Source organism: Zonotrichia albicollis, chromosome Z, assembly GCF_047830755.1.
Source record: "Zonotrichia albicollis isolate bZonAlb1 chromosome Z, bZonAlb1.hap1, whole genome shotgun sequence".
Classification (NCBI taxonomy): Eukaryota; Metazoa; Chordata; class Aves; order Passeriformes; family Passerellidae; genus Zonotrichia; species Zonotrichia albicollis.
The window spans coordinates 15,342,891-15,359,771 of NC_133860.1; the positions used below are offsets into that span (position 1 = coordinate 15,342,891).

At 59.2% G+C, this 16,881-nt stretch overlaps 1 protein-coding gene across 1 annotated transcript; it reads left to right on the forward strand.

Moving 5' to 3' along the window:
* The first annotated feature begins 318 nt into the window (after window positions 1-318).
* On the forward strand, window positions 319-10,783 carry PHF24 (PHD finger protein 24). The gene is made up of 8 exons (XM_005491725.4): window positions 319-776; window positions 5,693-6,065; window positions 7,151-7,336; window positions 7,797-7,875; window positions 7,981-8,183; window positions 8,471-8,637; window positions 8,859-8,960; window positions 9,066-10,783. The coding sequence occupies exons 2-8, from the start codon at window positions 5,697-5,699 to the stop codon at window positions 9,160-9,162; spliced, it is 1,203 nt and encodes a 400-aa protein (XP_005491782.1). The 5' UTR covers window positions 319-776; window positions 5,693-5,696; the 3' UTR covers window positions 9,163-10,783.
* The last annotated feature ends 6,098 nt before the right edge of the window (window positions 10,784-16,881 follow it).

Consider the following 16,881-nt stretch of genomic DNA (forward strand, 5'->3'; position numbering starts at 1 on the left):
TGAAGTGGGCACACAGGGCTGCATGTAGCCAGCAGCCACTGTGCCCCTGCTGCACCATAGTGTGGGAAGGACAGACTGCCTGCAGCACTGACCAGCAGACATTGGGTTAAAGCAGGTGCAGGTAGCCCATGACTGAGGCACTGGTCTGGGGAAGACCCCGCAGTGGGGGCAGATGAGACCTTTGCTCATCCTTGGATGCAGTCCCACCTCTGTAATCCTTGAGGTTTTTTCTGAGAAAGGCGGTTCAACCCAGGGGGCCAAAGGAGATGCAGGGAAAGCTTCTATTGGTATCTTCCAGCACACGTCAGCCCGGTTAAAAAAAATCTCCGTTTCTCGGAGAGCTTTTTAACACGGCTCGGGCAGCAATTGGTACAGGGACAGCAAACCAGGCTGCATCTGCTCAGCCCCAGTCACAAGCTCCCTGCTTCCTCTGAGAGAGAGTGTGTGTGTGTGTGTGTGTGTGTGTGTGTGTGTGTGTGGTGTGTGTGTGATAGACACAGGCATCCGCTCCCAGCATCGCGCTGCCTCCTGCATCCTCCAGCAGCAAGTGCAGGGCTCTGGCTTCCCGGGTACCACCCTCGCTGCTCCATCCATCCCTCCATCCCTCCATCCCTCCATCCCTCCATCCCTCCATCCCCTGACAGGGATTTGCACGCGGGGCACGGCATGCGGTGAGCACCCGCGGGCACAGAGGGGCTCGTGGCCGGAGGCAGCGGCGATGGACATGGTGTGGACTGCTGTCTAGGGCTCCTGTTCCCAGAGCGACCCCGATCCTGGTAAGTGGGTTTTTTGGTTTTTTTTTTTTGTATTATAGGTGCTTTGCTGGGTGCGTAGCATGGGCTGTCCACACATTGTGTCACCCTTTGGTGGGTTCCCCCACTGCCCCCGGGATCCTGGGACGAGAGCGCCTGGGATGGGATGCTTGGGAGTGGGGATGAGGATGGGGTGAGAGGGTCCTGCCCAGGTATCAGGGTCCTCATGTGGGTACTGGGGAGCGAGAAGAGAAGGAGAAGTGCAGAGCTGGGCAGGAGCTGTGTCTGCTGCAGAGGAAGGGACTCTGCTGTCACGGCATTTTCATCCCCCTCTGGGAGATGAAAGAGTGCGACACACCTATAAAATCTGTCATAGCGCGGCAGGATGGGCAACCTGATCCGGCAGGGAGAACAGCCACTGCTTGGTGTCCCCAGGACTGAGACACAGCACCCCCCCCACCCGACATCCCTGCTGGACTCCCACAGCCCTGCAGAGGGTGGGAGGGACCATGAGACCATCAGCCACGGACCTCTCTGCCCCATGGCAAATAGATCATCTCACAGCAGCAGTCCCAGCAGTGCCACAGTTCTGGCATGTGCTGTCTGTCCAGGAGAGGGGTCAAGAGGATGCTGCCAGACCCCCGTGGCCATCTGCAGCCAGCTCAAGGAGCTGGAATGCGATGTCCCCTAAGCAGAGCCTGCTGCCTTCGCAGCCTGGTCCCCCTCAGCCCAGGCAGGCGGCAATTGGCAGGGTGTGCAGAGATGTGCAAGAGCCATGTAGAGCCGTGGCAGCTCCTCCCAGCACTGCTTCGTGCCCTTCGGACCGAGACCTGGGACCAGGCTGCCATGGGCTTTGAGGTCCCAGTGTTCTCCCCCGTGTTGGTACCCCACCCCTCTGCTCCCAGGTTCCCTAATGCTGCTCTAAGTAAGGCACAGCACTGCAGGGAAAAAGACCCAGCAGCCTGGGGAGGGCAGGGAGGAGGCCTGGCCCCCTGGCAGCCTGTGGGGACCAGGCACATCCTTCCCCCTGGATCAGGGAGCCAGATCCTGGCACACGAGGGGGGTCTGGTCTGCACACCCCGGGAGTGGGTGCCTGCTCAAGGGTGCACCAGCCCCAGCACCCACCGACCCTTAATTTGCTGGGAGGGCCTTTCACCAAGGACACACTGTGGGGCCGGTAACAGTCAGTCCTACAGACCCTGTGGCCCCACACCCCCATGTCCCCAGGCCACCACTGCACACCACAACAGCTCACCCTGCACCCACAGCCCCCGAGAAGCAACCATCCCACAACCCCCAGCTGCCACAGACACCACCCCACTCCCACAGCTGCTGCAACACCCCTGCACCCAAAGCCACCACCCACCCCATGCCCACAGCAGCACCCCCGTGGGCCATAACACCTGCCCCGCACTGCCAGCCACGCCGTGGCACGTTCACCCCGAAGCGGCACATCCACCCCTCGCACCTCATCCCCCTGTGACACATCCAGCCCTAACAAACACAGCCCCCCTGCGCTGCTCCCGACGCATCTCTGCTGTGCCCCCAGCCGCCACACCACCCCAGCTGCGCTGCACACCCACCCGTGTGTCACCCCCACCCCTGTGTCACCCCCACCCCTGTGTCACCCGCCGCCACCACCCACCACTAACCGGGCACCCCCTAACCCCAGCACAAGCCACGTGTGCTCTGCCATGGACAGAGATTTTGCAGCCATGCAGGCACCACTGGTTCTGTTTGCATCTGGATGCTCTGCCCTGTTTCCTTCTCCCGGGGTGCCTCCGTGCTAGCCACCAGCTCTCTCCCCATTCGTACCTAACACAGGCTTAATTCTCACTCCAGCTGCACCAGCCTTGCTTCCATGCCTCAGTTTCCCCCACGTAGAGAGGAGCATGAAGGTGGGAAAGATGTGTCCATGGGCACTAAGAGGACAAAGTGTTTCTGGCTCAGTGTTTTGCTGCAGGAATGAAGCAGTATGGAGCAAATCCAAAAGAGAAGAGTGAGGGGAACGGATGTCGCCCAAGGATCAGGGCAGGGGTGCAGGGGGAAGGGGACAAGGGAAGGGGTTGGGAAGTTTCCCACCACCCACTGTGACAGCCCCCAGTGCTGGCAGGGCTCGGTGGAGCCGGGTGTTTGCAGGCAGCTTCTGCCTGTGCCCAGATTTAGCTCCTCTGTGGGGGCGACCTAAAAATAGCCCCACGGTGCAGCCTGGCAGCAAGGTCGAGGCCCCTGCACCTCTTAGGTCACCATGAGACAGGTGGTGGTTCTCTTTGCCTCAGGGGGTGGACACAAATAGCACCGGAGACACCTTCCCCCAAGGACAAGTGGGGACGCAGGGGCTGCTCAGGTTTCTGGGCTGCTATGAGGCGAGACTGACCCTGGTCCTCCCTCCCCAGGAGAAGGGGGACTTCCAAAGTCTGGCAGGCCCCCAAGTCATCCCAGGTTCTATGTGAAGGTAAAGTCCCACCCCACAAAGCCAGGTCAGGCAGGGCACAGGGCACGGGCAAAAAAGGGGTTAGGACAGCGCAGAGCAAGTTTGGGGTATCTGGGGAGCAATGGGGCCTGTGGAAAGGGAGCAGAGTCTGGAGACTGAGTTCAGGGTGAAGCCATTCAGCCCTGGATGTGCAGGCAGGATCCAGCTGTGCAGCACTAGCAGGAGCAGGGAGGCAAGCAGAGCTGAGAATAGACACAAGTCGTGACAGAAGTGACACTGTCCCAGCTCCAGGCACACAGTAGGCAGTGGCAGAAGGCACTCGGGGAAGGCTTGGGAGAGGACAGGGAACAGGGAGGCGGGCCTGGATCTTGCAGCAGCAGCAGCAGTGCAGTGCAGGTGGGTGACTGTGAACACACAGGAGAGCCAGATTTGGGGAGGAATACGGCAAGTCCACACACCAGCCACCCTTCTATTGCACTGCAGGGGGGCTCGGGTTGGGGTACCCAGAGCTCAGCAGCATCGTGGGGAGAAGCTGCCAGCACGCTGAGATGAGGAACATGGGTGTGGGTACCAGGGAGACTGGGGGGCTGTGGGCCACGCACCTCTTTTCACTCTTCTCTGTGAGCCTAGCCCCTCTGGACCCTCTCCTCCCCACTTCTACGCAAACCTTGGGCAAGAGTAGGTCAGGATCTGCTCAACACTCGGTGCTGCAGGGACCGACAAAGGCAGATCTTGGGGGGATTTCCCTGTGACTTCTCCGACTCTCTCGCTCGCAGGCAGAGCTGCAATGCTGCCCAGCAGCAGAGCTGATCCTGACCACGGCAGACGTGATCCTGAGCCAGCCAGGCAGAGGGTGGTGGCACGGCGAGGAGGTAGAAACACCCAGGTGTTTTCCTTCCCACTGGCACAGCCGCAGAGACGCTGTTGCTGTGGCTCGGACACGTGCCTCCAGCTCTGCCCCGCTCCCACCCTTGCAAAGCCCCGGGAGCCGAAGAAGGCCGGGCACCAGCTCCGAGCCAGGCACTGCGGCCAACAGGTGCAAATACCCCAGCCCGCACCCGTGCCCACTGCTGGGACCCCCACGCGCAGGACGGGGCCCACAGCACACGTGTTGCACCCCCGGCTCAGCGCGTGGGAATCTGCAGGCAGATGGTCCCGCAGCGGTGGCGAGAGGCTGGGGAATCACATGCGTGCGCACGCAGTGGTGTTTGCCGCCTGCCAGCATGCTCTGCTCTGCTCCGCTCGGCCCTGCTGCTGCGGGGTACCTGTAATTACCCTGACCAGGCTCCCTGCCACAGCAGTGCCCGCGGAGTCGAGTCCTCCCGCAGGCAGCGAGATCCCGGCGGTGTGCACGCGTGCTGTTAATTATCCCGCTACCTGGGGACTTCCCTGCCGGGGCTGGCAGGGAGGGAGATTGCTACTCCAATCTCCCTGCTCTGCCTCCCGGTCCCTGGGCACCAGCTGGAAGTGCCTTTTGCTGCAGCATAGAATTAGAGAATAATTAAGGCTGGAAAAGACCTCTAAGATCATCGGCTCCAACCATTAACCCAACACTGCCAAGGCCACCACTAAACCACATCCCTAAGTGCCATGTCTACATGGTTTATAAACACTTCCAGAGATGGTGATTCCACCACTGCTCCCAGGGCAGCCTCTTCCATGGTGCAACCCCAGCATGGCACGAGGGAAGCCCTTGGACCCATGTGAGGTGATGCTGTGCCCCACGATGCTGGAGGCCAAATTCTGCTTCTCCCCAGCTTCAGCTCACACCCAGTGAGAGAGAGTCCAACCTGTTATTGCTGCTGCTGTTGGCCTCCCTACTTTATCCTAAGGTGATCTTCCCCTGGCACTGAAGTCAAACATCCTTCTTGGGTCCCATGTGCCCCTGTCCCATACATTTCCCCCCTTCCCTCTTGCACTCTCACAGTCCTCCTACGGCTGGCCCAGCCTCCCCACATGGCTCCTTGCAGCATGCCCAGTGATCACAGCAGCAGCACACACACAAACATCTGAGTGCAAGAAGAGGCAGCTGAGTGAAGAGGAATTTAAGGAAGGTGAGGGGTCAGCACCAGACCTGCCATGACCTAGTCCTGGGCAGAGCTGCAGAGAGGATGTCTTTCACCCTTGAGTGGCCACAGAGATTGTCTTTAAGGCAGAAAGGAGATGCATGCCAGGAGAAGGGTTACAGCTGGTCCTAGTCCCTCTGGGTTTTACTGATCTGGCATGGAAAAGGCCTGGATGTGTTTCTTGTTAAGCCGGAGTCCATAGAGCAAGGTGGAGAGGCACCCCCAAACCATCTCCCTGCCTTCTGTCCCACTCCCCCACCCACTCAGACCCTCCATGGCCAGGAATCCACCTCCCCACGGCCACCACCATGATCCCAGTGTCAATTTGTCGCAAAGACCCCACTTCTCCCTGCCCTGAGCTGCTCCCTATGCAGCTGGGGGAAAACCACCAGGAGACCCTTTTGGGGGTCAGGGACATAGCACCTTCCTTCCCACCGCAGAGCCATGGGGGTGCTGATGTCCAGGAGGCAGACGGTGGAGAGGGTGCAGAAGGTCAGCTTGGCCGTGTCAGCCTTCAAGGACGGGCTGCGGGAGCAGCCATCGACACGGCGCCGGGCGGAGGCGGGGACCGCACGCCAGGGGACGCTGGAGCAGGAGGTGCAAGAGGGAGAGGAGGAAGCGGTGGCAGGACCTTCCCAGCCGGAGGAGAGCAGTGCCGCCAAGGCGGCCTGGGAGCGGCTGCGGGATGGCCGCGGCGTGGAGCCAGAGGAGTTCGACCGGGCCAACAGGTTCACGCCGCCAGCCTTCATCCGGCCCAAGAGGGAGCTCCACGATGATGAGCCGCCGGACATCAGCCTGGAGCAGAGGGAGCAGGTGAGCGGATGGAACCACAGAGACGGTGTGGGAGGGATGGGGACAGGGCTGGAGGTGCACAAGCATCTGAGTGTCTGCCAGGCAGTGACAATCTCGCAAAGCCCTACGGGGTGGCTCAGTGGGGTACAGGGCCAGCAGCCAGGCTGGGCAGGTGGATGTGCCACACTGGGAGGGGGGTGCAACTGCTCAGATGTGCCCTGGAGGCACCCTGGGGTGTCTGGAAAAGGAGAAGTCACTGCTGGGCACAGGCAGTTCTAGGTCTGGGTAAGAGAGTACAATTTGATATACATGTTTATCCACCTACAGTCAACCAGCTTGCAACTCACACCATCCCTCCATACCTTCAGTCCCAACATTCCTGCCCATCTACAACCCAACAGCTTATCCACCCACTCCTACAACCCACCCATCCACACCCACAACCCTACACATACAGCCACCCACCCAATAAGCCTACCCCCCAGCCTACCTACACCCTTATATGGCACCATAAACACATGGAATATCCTGAATTGAAAGGGACCCACAAGGATCATTGAAGTCCAACTCCTGGTCATGCACAGGACACCCCACAAATCACACTATGTGCCTGAGAGTATTATCCAGGCTTGGTGCTGTGACCACTGCCCTGGCGAGCCTATTCCAGTGTCTAACCACAGCCTGAGCTAAATTACACAGGGTACCTAGATAATATACCCAGGTTAGCATCTGTTTGGAAGTGGAAATGGAAATGTGTGGAAAACCTTACAGCTTATCCATCAGTAATTACAACCCTAAAGACCAGCCAATGTACAACCCTACAGTCCAGCCACCCACATGTAACACACTGCAAAGAACCTACGGCTTCAGAGCCCCATCAACCCTATAGCCAGACCCATCCACCCACCAGTCTTCCCCACAAACACACCCACCCTCCTCTAACTTGACCAGCCAGGTCTGTTACAACAATCTCTTCCCTATGCCAGCCCCACACATTCCCATCTTCCCCCCTCAGCATCCACCCCCACCTGCAAAGCACTGCCCAGACGGAGAAGCCAAGCCCGTGCCCACACTGCTCTGCTGAGCCTGTGCCCGTCCCTCCCCAGATCCTGAATGACGAGATGTGTGAGATCTGTGAGGTGTGGACAGCCGAGAGCCTCTTCCCCTGCCGCATCTGCCACCGGGTGTACCACGACGGCTGCCTGCGCCGCATGGGCTACCTGCAGAAGGACAGCGCCGTGGAGGTGACAGAGACCGCGCACACCGAGACCGGCTGGAGCTGCTACTACTGCGTGAGTGCCCAGACAGGGGGACAGCAGGCTGCTGCTGGGTGGTGGGTGCTCCCCAGGGAACTGTGCCCCACGTGGACACAATCAGGGTCCCACCTCACAGCCTGCTCTGGGGCAATGGGGGATGTGCTGCTGTCCAGTTCCCACCACCCACCATGGCCTGATGGGGTCACCAGATGCAGGGGACAGTGGCCATTTGCAACCTCCTCACCTCTGCAGGCAGCTCCTCAGAACCTTGGTGCAGGATGTGACACTGTGGGCACATAAGATGCTGTAGCAGAGCTGGAATGGCCAAAGCCCAGGGGCATGGAGCCATCCCACTGCAGCACCCTTGGGTGACACAGCACATCTCTCTGGGTGTCCTCACCCACTTGCCTTCAAGGGATCCCAGTGCTGCCATAAAGAGATGTGCTCCCTCACCCCATGTCTTTTTCTCATCGCTCCTCTCTGTCCCCCACCCCAGGACAACCTCAATCTGTTGCTGACAGAGGAGGAGATGTACAGCCTGATGGAGACCCTGAAGAACTGCAAGATCATTCCAGGTGTGTACCTTCCATGCGGTGGGTCCCAGATGGCTGCAGGAAGCAGCTGGGGAGGTGGGTCCCCCCTCCTTCCTGGGCACAGCACAGCCAATCTGTCCCCTGCAGAGAGCTGCCTGACCCTGGATGACTTCCTGCACTACAAACACCAAGTGCACAAGCAGCAGTTTGAGCGAACCATGCCCGAGGCACAGGAGGAGCAGGCAGCCCTGCAGTTCAACGCCTTGGACCCTGACAAGAAAGGGCACATTGAGTGGCAGGACTTCCTCTCCCACGAGTCCATCCAGCTGCTGCAGAAAATACGGCCACAGGTATGGTTGTGGCACCCAGGACTTGCTCCTATGGCTGTCACACATGGTCACAGCACCCAGGGCTGGCTACCATGGCCGGCAGATGTGGCAGTGGCACCTGGGTCCAGCATCCACAGCCACAGCACCCATGGTCATGGCACCCAAAGCTGATACCCCTGGCTGTGACACCTGGGGCTGACTCCCATGGGCATGGCACTCAGGGTAGAGACCCTTACAGCCTTGGGGATATAAGGAGGGAGGTTCCCACAGGATGAGTGTTCCACCTTTGCTTCTCTGACCCCCCCTAGAATGCCCTTCTGCGGCTGCTGACACCCAAGGAGCGGGAGCGGGCACGGACAGCCTTCCTGGCCCTGGACCAGGACAACGACGGCTTCATCGGGGAGGCTGAGTGCCGCCAGGCCCGGCACAGCTGGTTCCGCAAGCACCAGAAGGAGATGCTGTCCTGCAATGTCAGGTGAGGGGATGCCCACCCTGGTCTAGGGGTGATATCCCAGCCAGGGACTCCCAACACAGTCCCAACACCTACCAAAGGGGCTCAGCACACAAATGGTTGCCCTGCTTCCCGCCATCTCTCTCTCCATGGCCCCCCAGCCCTGTGCATCCTTTTCCCCCACCACCACCACCATTTGGGGTGCAATGGAGTGGGGATGAAGAGCATCTTCCTCCCTGCCACAGCATCAGCCATGTGGGACCCATATCAGAGGGCAGCCCCGCCAGCAGCAAGAACGGCAAGAGCCCGGAGAAGATCTTGCCAGCCACAAAGCAGGAGGAGACCAGGTGAGGCAGGGATGGTTAGGGGAGTGGCGGACACCCCCATTTTTTGGGGAGACCCTGGGGGAGCAGTGTTGCCCGGGTGTCCAGTGAGCCCACATGTGCCCGCAGGAGCATCGACTGGCCCGGATTCCTGCGGGAGAACGTCGCCTACATCCTGGCCGCGCGCCCCAACAGCGCCGCCCTGCACCTGCAGCCCCTCGCCTAGAGCCGGCCGCGCCTCGAGGGCGCGGTGCCACGCCCGCCATGGGGACCTGCTACGCCTTCCCCGCGGGCACAGCCAGGCGCCCATTGGCTGGTGGGGAAGCGGCCATGCTGCCAGATGCCCCGCCTCCCCCTCGGATTGGCTGTGAAGAGGATGGGCGCCGGGCTCTGATTGGATGAGGGAGTGTCTCTTGGGTCTCTGATTGGTGGGGGGAAGCAGGGCGGGGCAGGGCGTGTCCCCACTGTTGCCTGCGCCCTGCAGGGACCGCGGTGGGCGAGGGTTCTGTGCCCGGGGTCACCATGGGGCACAAGGGGCAGAGAACAGGCTACCCCCATAATCCCTGTCCCCACAGCACCCAGGGACCCGCAGACAGAGCAGGGGCTGCCCTGGGTGCTTGTGGGGTGACAGCAGAACCCAGAGTTCCCGTGTGTCCCCAGCCTCCCACAGCATCATGGCGCAGCACAGCTGAGCCTCTGCGTGCCACAGGCAGCACCCACGGGTCTGTGGCAAGCAGTGTCTCAGCTCATCAGCGTGGTGGATCCTCAGGGGATGTGGCTGACTCCCTTTGGGGTCTCTCACATCCCTGCCCTACTCCAACAGGGGTTGGAGCCCAGTAGGTCCATTTTTGCATGCACACCTAGTGGCTGGAAGAGACGGTTTCCTGGCATGGCTCAACCCTTCCCTGCTGGCAACCAACTATTTAATGCCAACAGCAATGGTGTAGGAAGGAGCACTGGTAACAGAAAGCATCAGAGGATAGGAAGGCAATGTCAGATGTAGGGGGACCCCCCCTGTGCCTCTGATCTTGCCAGCAGTACTCCCCTGCATCCCTCATCCCCTCCTGTCCCCCTGGTTCCAAGGGATGCTCTTCATTTGCTTGCCATTCCAGTCCCACACCAGCCCTGTTCAGTCTCGCTCTCTACCCTCCGCATAAAATGGGCAGCCTTGCCTTGCTGGGAACATTAGTGCTAGTGGTAAGGAGGAGGAGGAGGCAGAGCCCAGAGCCCCCCCAGGTGCCAGCTGCAGGGATGAGGCATTCACTGGCCCCTTTGGCAGCCCACAGTGATAGATGCACTCAGTCCACAGATGAAGGAGCAGGAAGCCCGGAAGCCTTGCCCGAGACACACCAGGGTTGGGATGCCCAGGTCCCATGGCAGTCCCAGCAGCTGCTCCTGCCCCTCTAATCCCTTTCCCGCAGTGCCCTCAGCCTCTCCCTGCTGGTGTTCTGTGGCTCAGCCAGGAGGCCCCGGGGTCTAACAGGCCAGGGATGCACTTGCAGCAGCCTGGTCACTCCCTCACCTCCATCCCTGATGCCCTGTGGGCATCATCCCAGTCAGCCCCCTTCCCCCAGCCAGGGCACAGTTCCCCTCTCCAGGGTCTCCCCCACTGCAAGACCAGGAGGCGCACCAGTGCCACGACATCTTCCTCTACCACCCTGGCATGCCAGGCCATTGGGGATATTTTGGATGCCAGGTCCGAGATGTGGCCAGAGCGCCAATGGGGATATTTCGGATGCCAGGTCCGAGATGTGGCCAGAGCCATGGCGAGGAGGCGGCCGTGGGTGCGTGGGTTGCAACTCCCTATCTGTACTGAGATACATTCATTAAACAGCTGTGTCCAGCTAGCCTCTGTCTGGTGTGCTTACAGGGCTTCTGGCTTCTCTGCAGGCATTTCTGGGCACCCACAGCTTGCTGCTGCTTAAAATCCCACCCCAGACTCAGGTCACTGTCCCATCAGGCAAGCTGGGCCTCCTGTCCCCAGAGTGTCCCACAGCAGTGACAGGGGACACTGCATGTGCACCCAGGACCCAGCAGACTTGGGGTGCTGCATGTCTCCCCAGGAAAGCATAGAGTAAGGAGAGTGCCTGGCTGATTGTGGAACCACCCCAAACACTGCAGTGAAAGGGACACCCCTCTACAGGGATGAATGTGCTCTCCACCCTTAGAGGCAGTGGATGATGAGAACAGAGCACTGGAGACAGCTGGATGCTGGGAACAGGCTGTCTGCAGCAAAATAACCCCGCAGAGACACCAAGATTCCCCAGGAGAGTGGTCCCCACGGCTGGAATGCTCCAGCTGATCACATCCACAGAGCTCCCAGGAAAAGCTGCAGTTGTTGCTGGCAGCACATGGCCTGTGGGAACCCGGCTGCCACTAAAGGGGACCCTCCAGCCTGTGGGGGACTTTCCTTGCAGTGCCCATGGTGCAGCTGGGCAGGGGAATGGGATTTGAGAAGAGAATCTGGGAGGGAATTGGGAGGGGGCATGCTGCCCTGACAGCACCAGTTCAGTCTCTGGGGCCACAGAGCTTGCGGCTAAAAGCTTGACTTGGATATTTGAGCTCACTCCCACGATCACAGTGGGATACCATTGCGTACAAACCACAGCAGGGGTATCCAGCTCACCCACAGAGAAAACCCAGCAAGCATTTCAGGCTCTGAGAGCCAGATAAGCCTTTAAATTATCTTTGTCACCTGGGAGACACACTCATCACCTTGGGGAAGAGGATGGACATCTGCAGGAAGGGGGAGGGACATTTTGTGCCTGGTCACGGATTGGTGATGATGTGGGCTCTGCCAGTGGAGGGAAGCCCAGGGAAGCCCTCACATGGCGAGAGGTGTTAAATCACTGTGTTATTGCTCCGTCTGCTGGAGATGAAGAACAACCAAGCACAGAGCACAGGCTTAATAACCCTGGGAGTGGGGCACCCACAGCCAGCACCCCAAAGCTCTTCACCCAGGGAACAAGACACAACAGTTCTCCCAGGCCCAGCCCACCCTGTCGTGCCCTGCAGCAGGCTGGCACCCCTGCCAAGACACACAGCTGGCTGGTGTCCCCGGGAAGCTGGATAACAAGGGCCACAGAGGGCCGTGGTGGCCTGTGTCCTGCAGGGCTGTGCTGTCACCACTGCAGCACCAGCTTCACAGCTCTGTCACAGCTACAGATCCCCAGGGGTGACCAGCATGCAGCACGCTGTGCCCCAGCCACAGGGGGGCAGGGACAGGGATTTTACAGGGATTTGCTGTCTTTACAGGGACAGCATTGAGGTCTGGGCAGAAGCGGGAGGATGTGATGGGGGAATGGGCAAGGTGTTGCTGTGGCTCCTCTTTGGTGTGACCTGGTTCTTCAAGGCTGCTGACCTCTGAGACACTGTCCCAAGAAAGAATCTGTTGCCTGCAGACCACCCTCCCTAATGCCGGGGCAAGCCTGTCTGCAAATACTGGAGGATACCTTCAGCTGCATTTGGTACCAAAGCTCCCAAACACCCAAAAACTGGCACAAAGCTCTCTCTGGATACTTGTGCAATCTGCTCACCTCACACTGGTGCAAACCTCTTTCCAGATCTCTCTGAATGCTGGTGCAAACTGAGTGCCACTGCAAACCTTTCCCTTAACAGCAGTGAAAACATCCCCATGGTGATCCCAGACAGTAAACCAAAGGATGAACATGCTCATGTGGAATTTAAGGCTGAGACAAGAACCAGCTGTCCAGCCCAACCCTCTCAAGCCCTGCTGAAGTTACAGTGTGCAGCTCACATGCCTGTGGTCCCACATCTGTCACCCACCACCAAGTGCCATGCAGTGGATGCACCCCACTGGGGGTTCCCAGGCCCAGTACTCCAGTCCAGCATCATTCTGCTTGGAGCCAGGAACAGAGTCCCAGGGTCTTGGGGGGCAGCTCTGGCTCCTGTGTTTCATGGCAGGCAGCGGTCAAATATTGTCCACCCTTTACTCCAGTGGTCCTGCTGTCTGGGAGGGGACTGGCAGATCCTGCCTGGCTCAGGAGCAGCCCACAGATGATGGGTTACTGCCCCACAGGAGACCTAGGAGGTGGGGGATAGTAGTGCCTCACTCTGTGTTGAGGCTGTCCTCTCTGCCAGGCTGCAGGGCTGTTGGACAGGGCTGCCACCCCCTAAAAAAAACTCTGTTAGTGAGGAGGACTTGGTTTTGCACCCCAGGTTGCAGGATAACACCCTCCTCTGAGCCTGGACGCCTCTGCACATCCCCACAGCTCCCCTGGACTTGGCCAGATGCCCCCAGATCTGGTGTGTCCCAGAGGGGAAGTGACCACGATGAACCAAAGCCAGACAATCATCAGGAGAGTTGTACTGGCATAGAGAGGAGAAAGATGACCAGAGGGACATGTCACTATGAACCCTGGCACTGACTATCACCAGGGCAAGACATCAGAGCCCCATTCTATCACTGGACCTGTCAGAGACCACTGGCAAGAAAAGAGGATTCTCTGGGCAGCATGTGACAGTGACAGCAAAGCCACAGCCCGTGGAGGCAATGACACCGTGGTGGCCCCAAAGATCCTTCCCCTCCCAGACCAGAGCAGGAGTGACCATGCAGAACAGGGATAAATGATGTCCCCATTTAGCAACATCACTGCAGATGCGAGCCAGAAAACAACATGGGGAAACTGAGAGGATTTGGGAGAACAGAATTGCGATGAGGAAACTGGATTACCCATAAGTGATCCCCTTACCCCAAATCGGGGTCCCTAGGGACACCAGGGCCTTCTGGGGACAATTGAAGGACTGCTGAGAGTGGGTGGGCTGGGAGTGGGTGGGCTGCGGAGAGGTGCAAGGAGGGGCGTAAGAAGCGTGCTTATCCCCCGCCGCAGAGCGGTGACCACGCGGTGTCGCCCCTGCTCCACGCCCGGAGCCGGCGGTGCCACTTGGGAACCCGCAGGAAGCACACAGGGAGCAGGGATGCGGGGATGGAGAGAGGGGGGACGCAGGGACTCGTTTCAATACCCCGAAATAATTGTGTAGGCTGGCTTGTGACCCCCTTCCCCTCCTGCACCAAATCCAGCTCTGACTCCTGCCTCTGCCTCATAGCACCTTCCTCCTCCCTGGTTATGTGTCCGTGCTGGTGAATGCAGGGCCACACCTGCTGCCCGGGGAGCTGGGACTGAGCCAGGGCAGCCCCACGCTCCTGCAAGGGTGGTCTCCATTCTCCGCAGCCTTCTGGAGCTCGGAGACCCTGGGCCTTGGAGAAGAGGGATTGGCTCAGGGCTCCCTCGGGTCTAACAGCCCTTCCCCATGAGTTGCACCGGCAGGTAGAGCCCCCTCCTCTCCTCATCCCCTGGCAGGAGCCCTGAGCACCACCTCCTCTGCACAGAGCCACTGCACCCCCAAATAGCCAAATAGCACCCCCCAAATAGCCACTGCACCCCCCAAATAGCCAAATAGCACCCCCCAAATAGCCACTGCAGCCCCCAAATAGCACCCCCCTAAATAGCCACTGCACCCTGCAAATAACATCCCCCAAATAGCCACCGCACCCCCCAAATAGCCAAATAGCACATCCTAAATAGCCACCGCACACACGAAATAGCCAAATAGCCGCAGGGTCTGACCACACCCGGCACTGCAACCTGGCTGAGAAGGCTGTTCAGGTGATGGAAATGAAGGCTAGCGCTAGGTGTGGTGGCACGGGTAAGGACGGTGATGCCCACCAGCACCTGCTGGGACCAGTAACATGCTGCTCAGATCCACAGGGCAGTCTGGAGGGAGCCATAGGGCACCTGAGTGGGGAAATTACATCCCCTCCCCAGCACCTACCCATGTACCCAGCCCAATGCCAGCTGTTGGATGAGCTGCCCCAACAGGACACAACCCCACAGGCCCTCCAAGATGGGGATGATGTGCTCCTCTCCGAGGAAATGCACATGACCTATCCCAGCCACAGGAGCCCACACAGGGCCTGTGCATGGTTTTCAAGCTGCACACTGTGCCACCAGCTCCTGCCACCCCCACACTGCTGGCTTGGTGGCCCTGGCAGAGTGCAGGGCTGCCAGACACTCCCTCCTGTTCCCAGCACAGTCTCTCCCACTTTCCCCTGCACAGCGCGGCTGCGCGGGGGGGACAGGGGGGTCTGCGTGGTGCAAAGGGTGCAGAGGAGGCCCTGGGGTGGGGGGGCACAGTGCAGAGCCGGGCATGGCAAGCATCTTGTTCCCACAGCAGCGTTGCTGTGACTCATCCTAGCAACCCACACAGCATCAGGCAGAGTGTCCAGGTCCTCTCCTGCCTCGGAGCAAGGCCACGCCAGAGCAATGCACTAACAGCACTGGCTGCCTGACTCCTCACTTCCCTGATTCTACTGCCCTGGCATTGCAGTGGGACTGGGAGTTGGCCCCAGCCCTGGGCTCCCATGTTCCTCTCTGTACCCCACAGTCCCCTAAGCAGCTGCTAGCAAACAACAGGGCTGGTGTGATAGGGGCCATTGGGTGCCAAATAAAGCAGAGAGTGAAATTATTTGGGGTACAGTGAAGGGCAGGACCTGCCTTCCTACAGTGCTGCAGTTAACACTGGAGCAGCTGCTGATGGCCCCTCTGGATAGCACAGCAGGTAGTGCCATGCCTGTCCCTGTGTGCCCCAGCACTCCTCCTCATGCCATATGTGTGCTGTGCACCCCACTATCCTCTCTTCATGTAGGATGTGCCCTTGGACACATGAGACAGCATACATAGTTGTCTCAGCTTACCCTCAAGTCATGGAACACTGACATGAAAGCATCTAATGTGGGAGCTCAGTGAGTCCAAGACGTACCCTGCTGGCCAGGGAAAGAGGAAGTCAGCCAGAGTACCTGGAAAGCAGGGATTTGGATCTGAGCCACTCCAGAAAATGAGCACTGCTTGGCACTGGCAGAGGCACCCAGCCCTCAGACGACTGGGGACACAGAGTTCCATCTGGGGTATCTGCCAACCTACGCAGCATCAATTGGGCCATTCACTCTCCAGGAGCGGGGCCTGGGGCTCTGGCAGTAAGGATGGGAGTAATAAAGGGGGAGGTATACCTTGTGTTCATCATGGAGAACCCCGTGACCCAGCAGAAAAATGATCCGGGGGCCGGAGTGACTGATCCGCGAGGAGCCGCACAAAACTATATCTGTCTTTCTTGGCAGAGTGATGACTAAGGGAAGGACAGGAGAGCAGTCTGCACACCGCCAGGCAGAGGAGGAATTATTTAGGCTGGAGCATGGGGGTGGAGGGATGGGGGCTGGGAGATGGGTGGAGGGAAGGTGGAAGCTAGGTGGGATGCTCTGGCAGTGCTCCCCCTCCCTGCCTGAGGGACACCAAGTACTGGTGAGAAACAGCACAAGAGCTGGGGAATTGGAAGCTGCTAGCTCACTTTTGTGGTGGAAATACTTTCAGCCAAGGGAGTGTCCTGCCCTGGCTCCAGCCCCACAGCCAGGCCTGGAGACCAGCCATCAGCACTGCAGGACAGACAGCATCTCCCACGCACGGGATAACATGCAGGTGCTGCCTGCACAGGGTGGGTCCCACAGGGTGGAGACATGGTCCCACTCCATGGCATTTGTTCTGAGCCCCAGCCCACAGCTGTGCTCTCATGTAACCACCTGGCACACAACAAAAATCAAAGGAAGGAGAAGGGGATGCAAAGAAAAAGGGGCTCATCATCCTCTGGGACCAATCCCTTCTCCCAGGAAGGAAGGGACCTCACCAAATAAGCTATTCCCAAAGCCAAAAGGTACCAAATCTATTTTGTGGGGTCATCTAGTGCTTGAGAAGCTGGCATCAGGACCAAGAGCAAGTGAAGTACTCAGAGTCACAACTCAAGCTGATACTTTGATTGGACCACCCTGCCTCATTCACCTGAGGGTTCCACCCTGCTACCCACTTGGAAAAGATTTTTGCAGCATAACTGTCATACAGACATCCCAACCTAGCTGGCACGTGAAGCTGTGGGAGCC

Coding starts and splice junctions, on each gene's coding strand:
- PHF24 (XM_005491725.4), top strand. CDS start 5,697: ATGGGGGTGCTGATGTCCAGGAGGCAGACGGTGGAGAGGGTGCAGAAG. Junction 8,184..8,470: donor TGCAGAAAATACGGCCACAG/GTATGGTTGTGG, acceptor GACCCCCCCTAG/AATGCCCTTCTGCGGCTGCT. Junction 8,961..9,065: donor ACAAAGCAGGAGGAGACCAG/GTGAGGCAGGGA, acceptor ATGTGCCCGCAG/GAGCATCGACTGGCCCGGAT.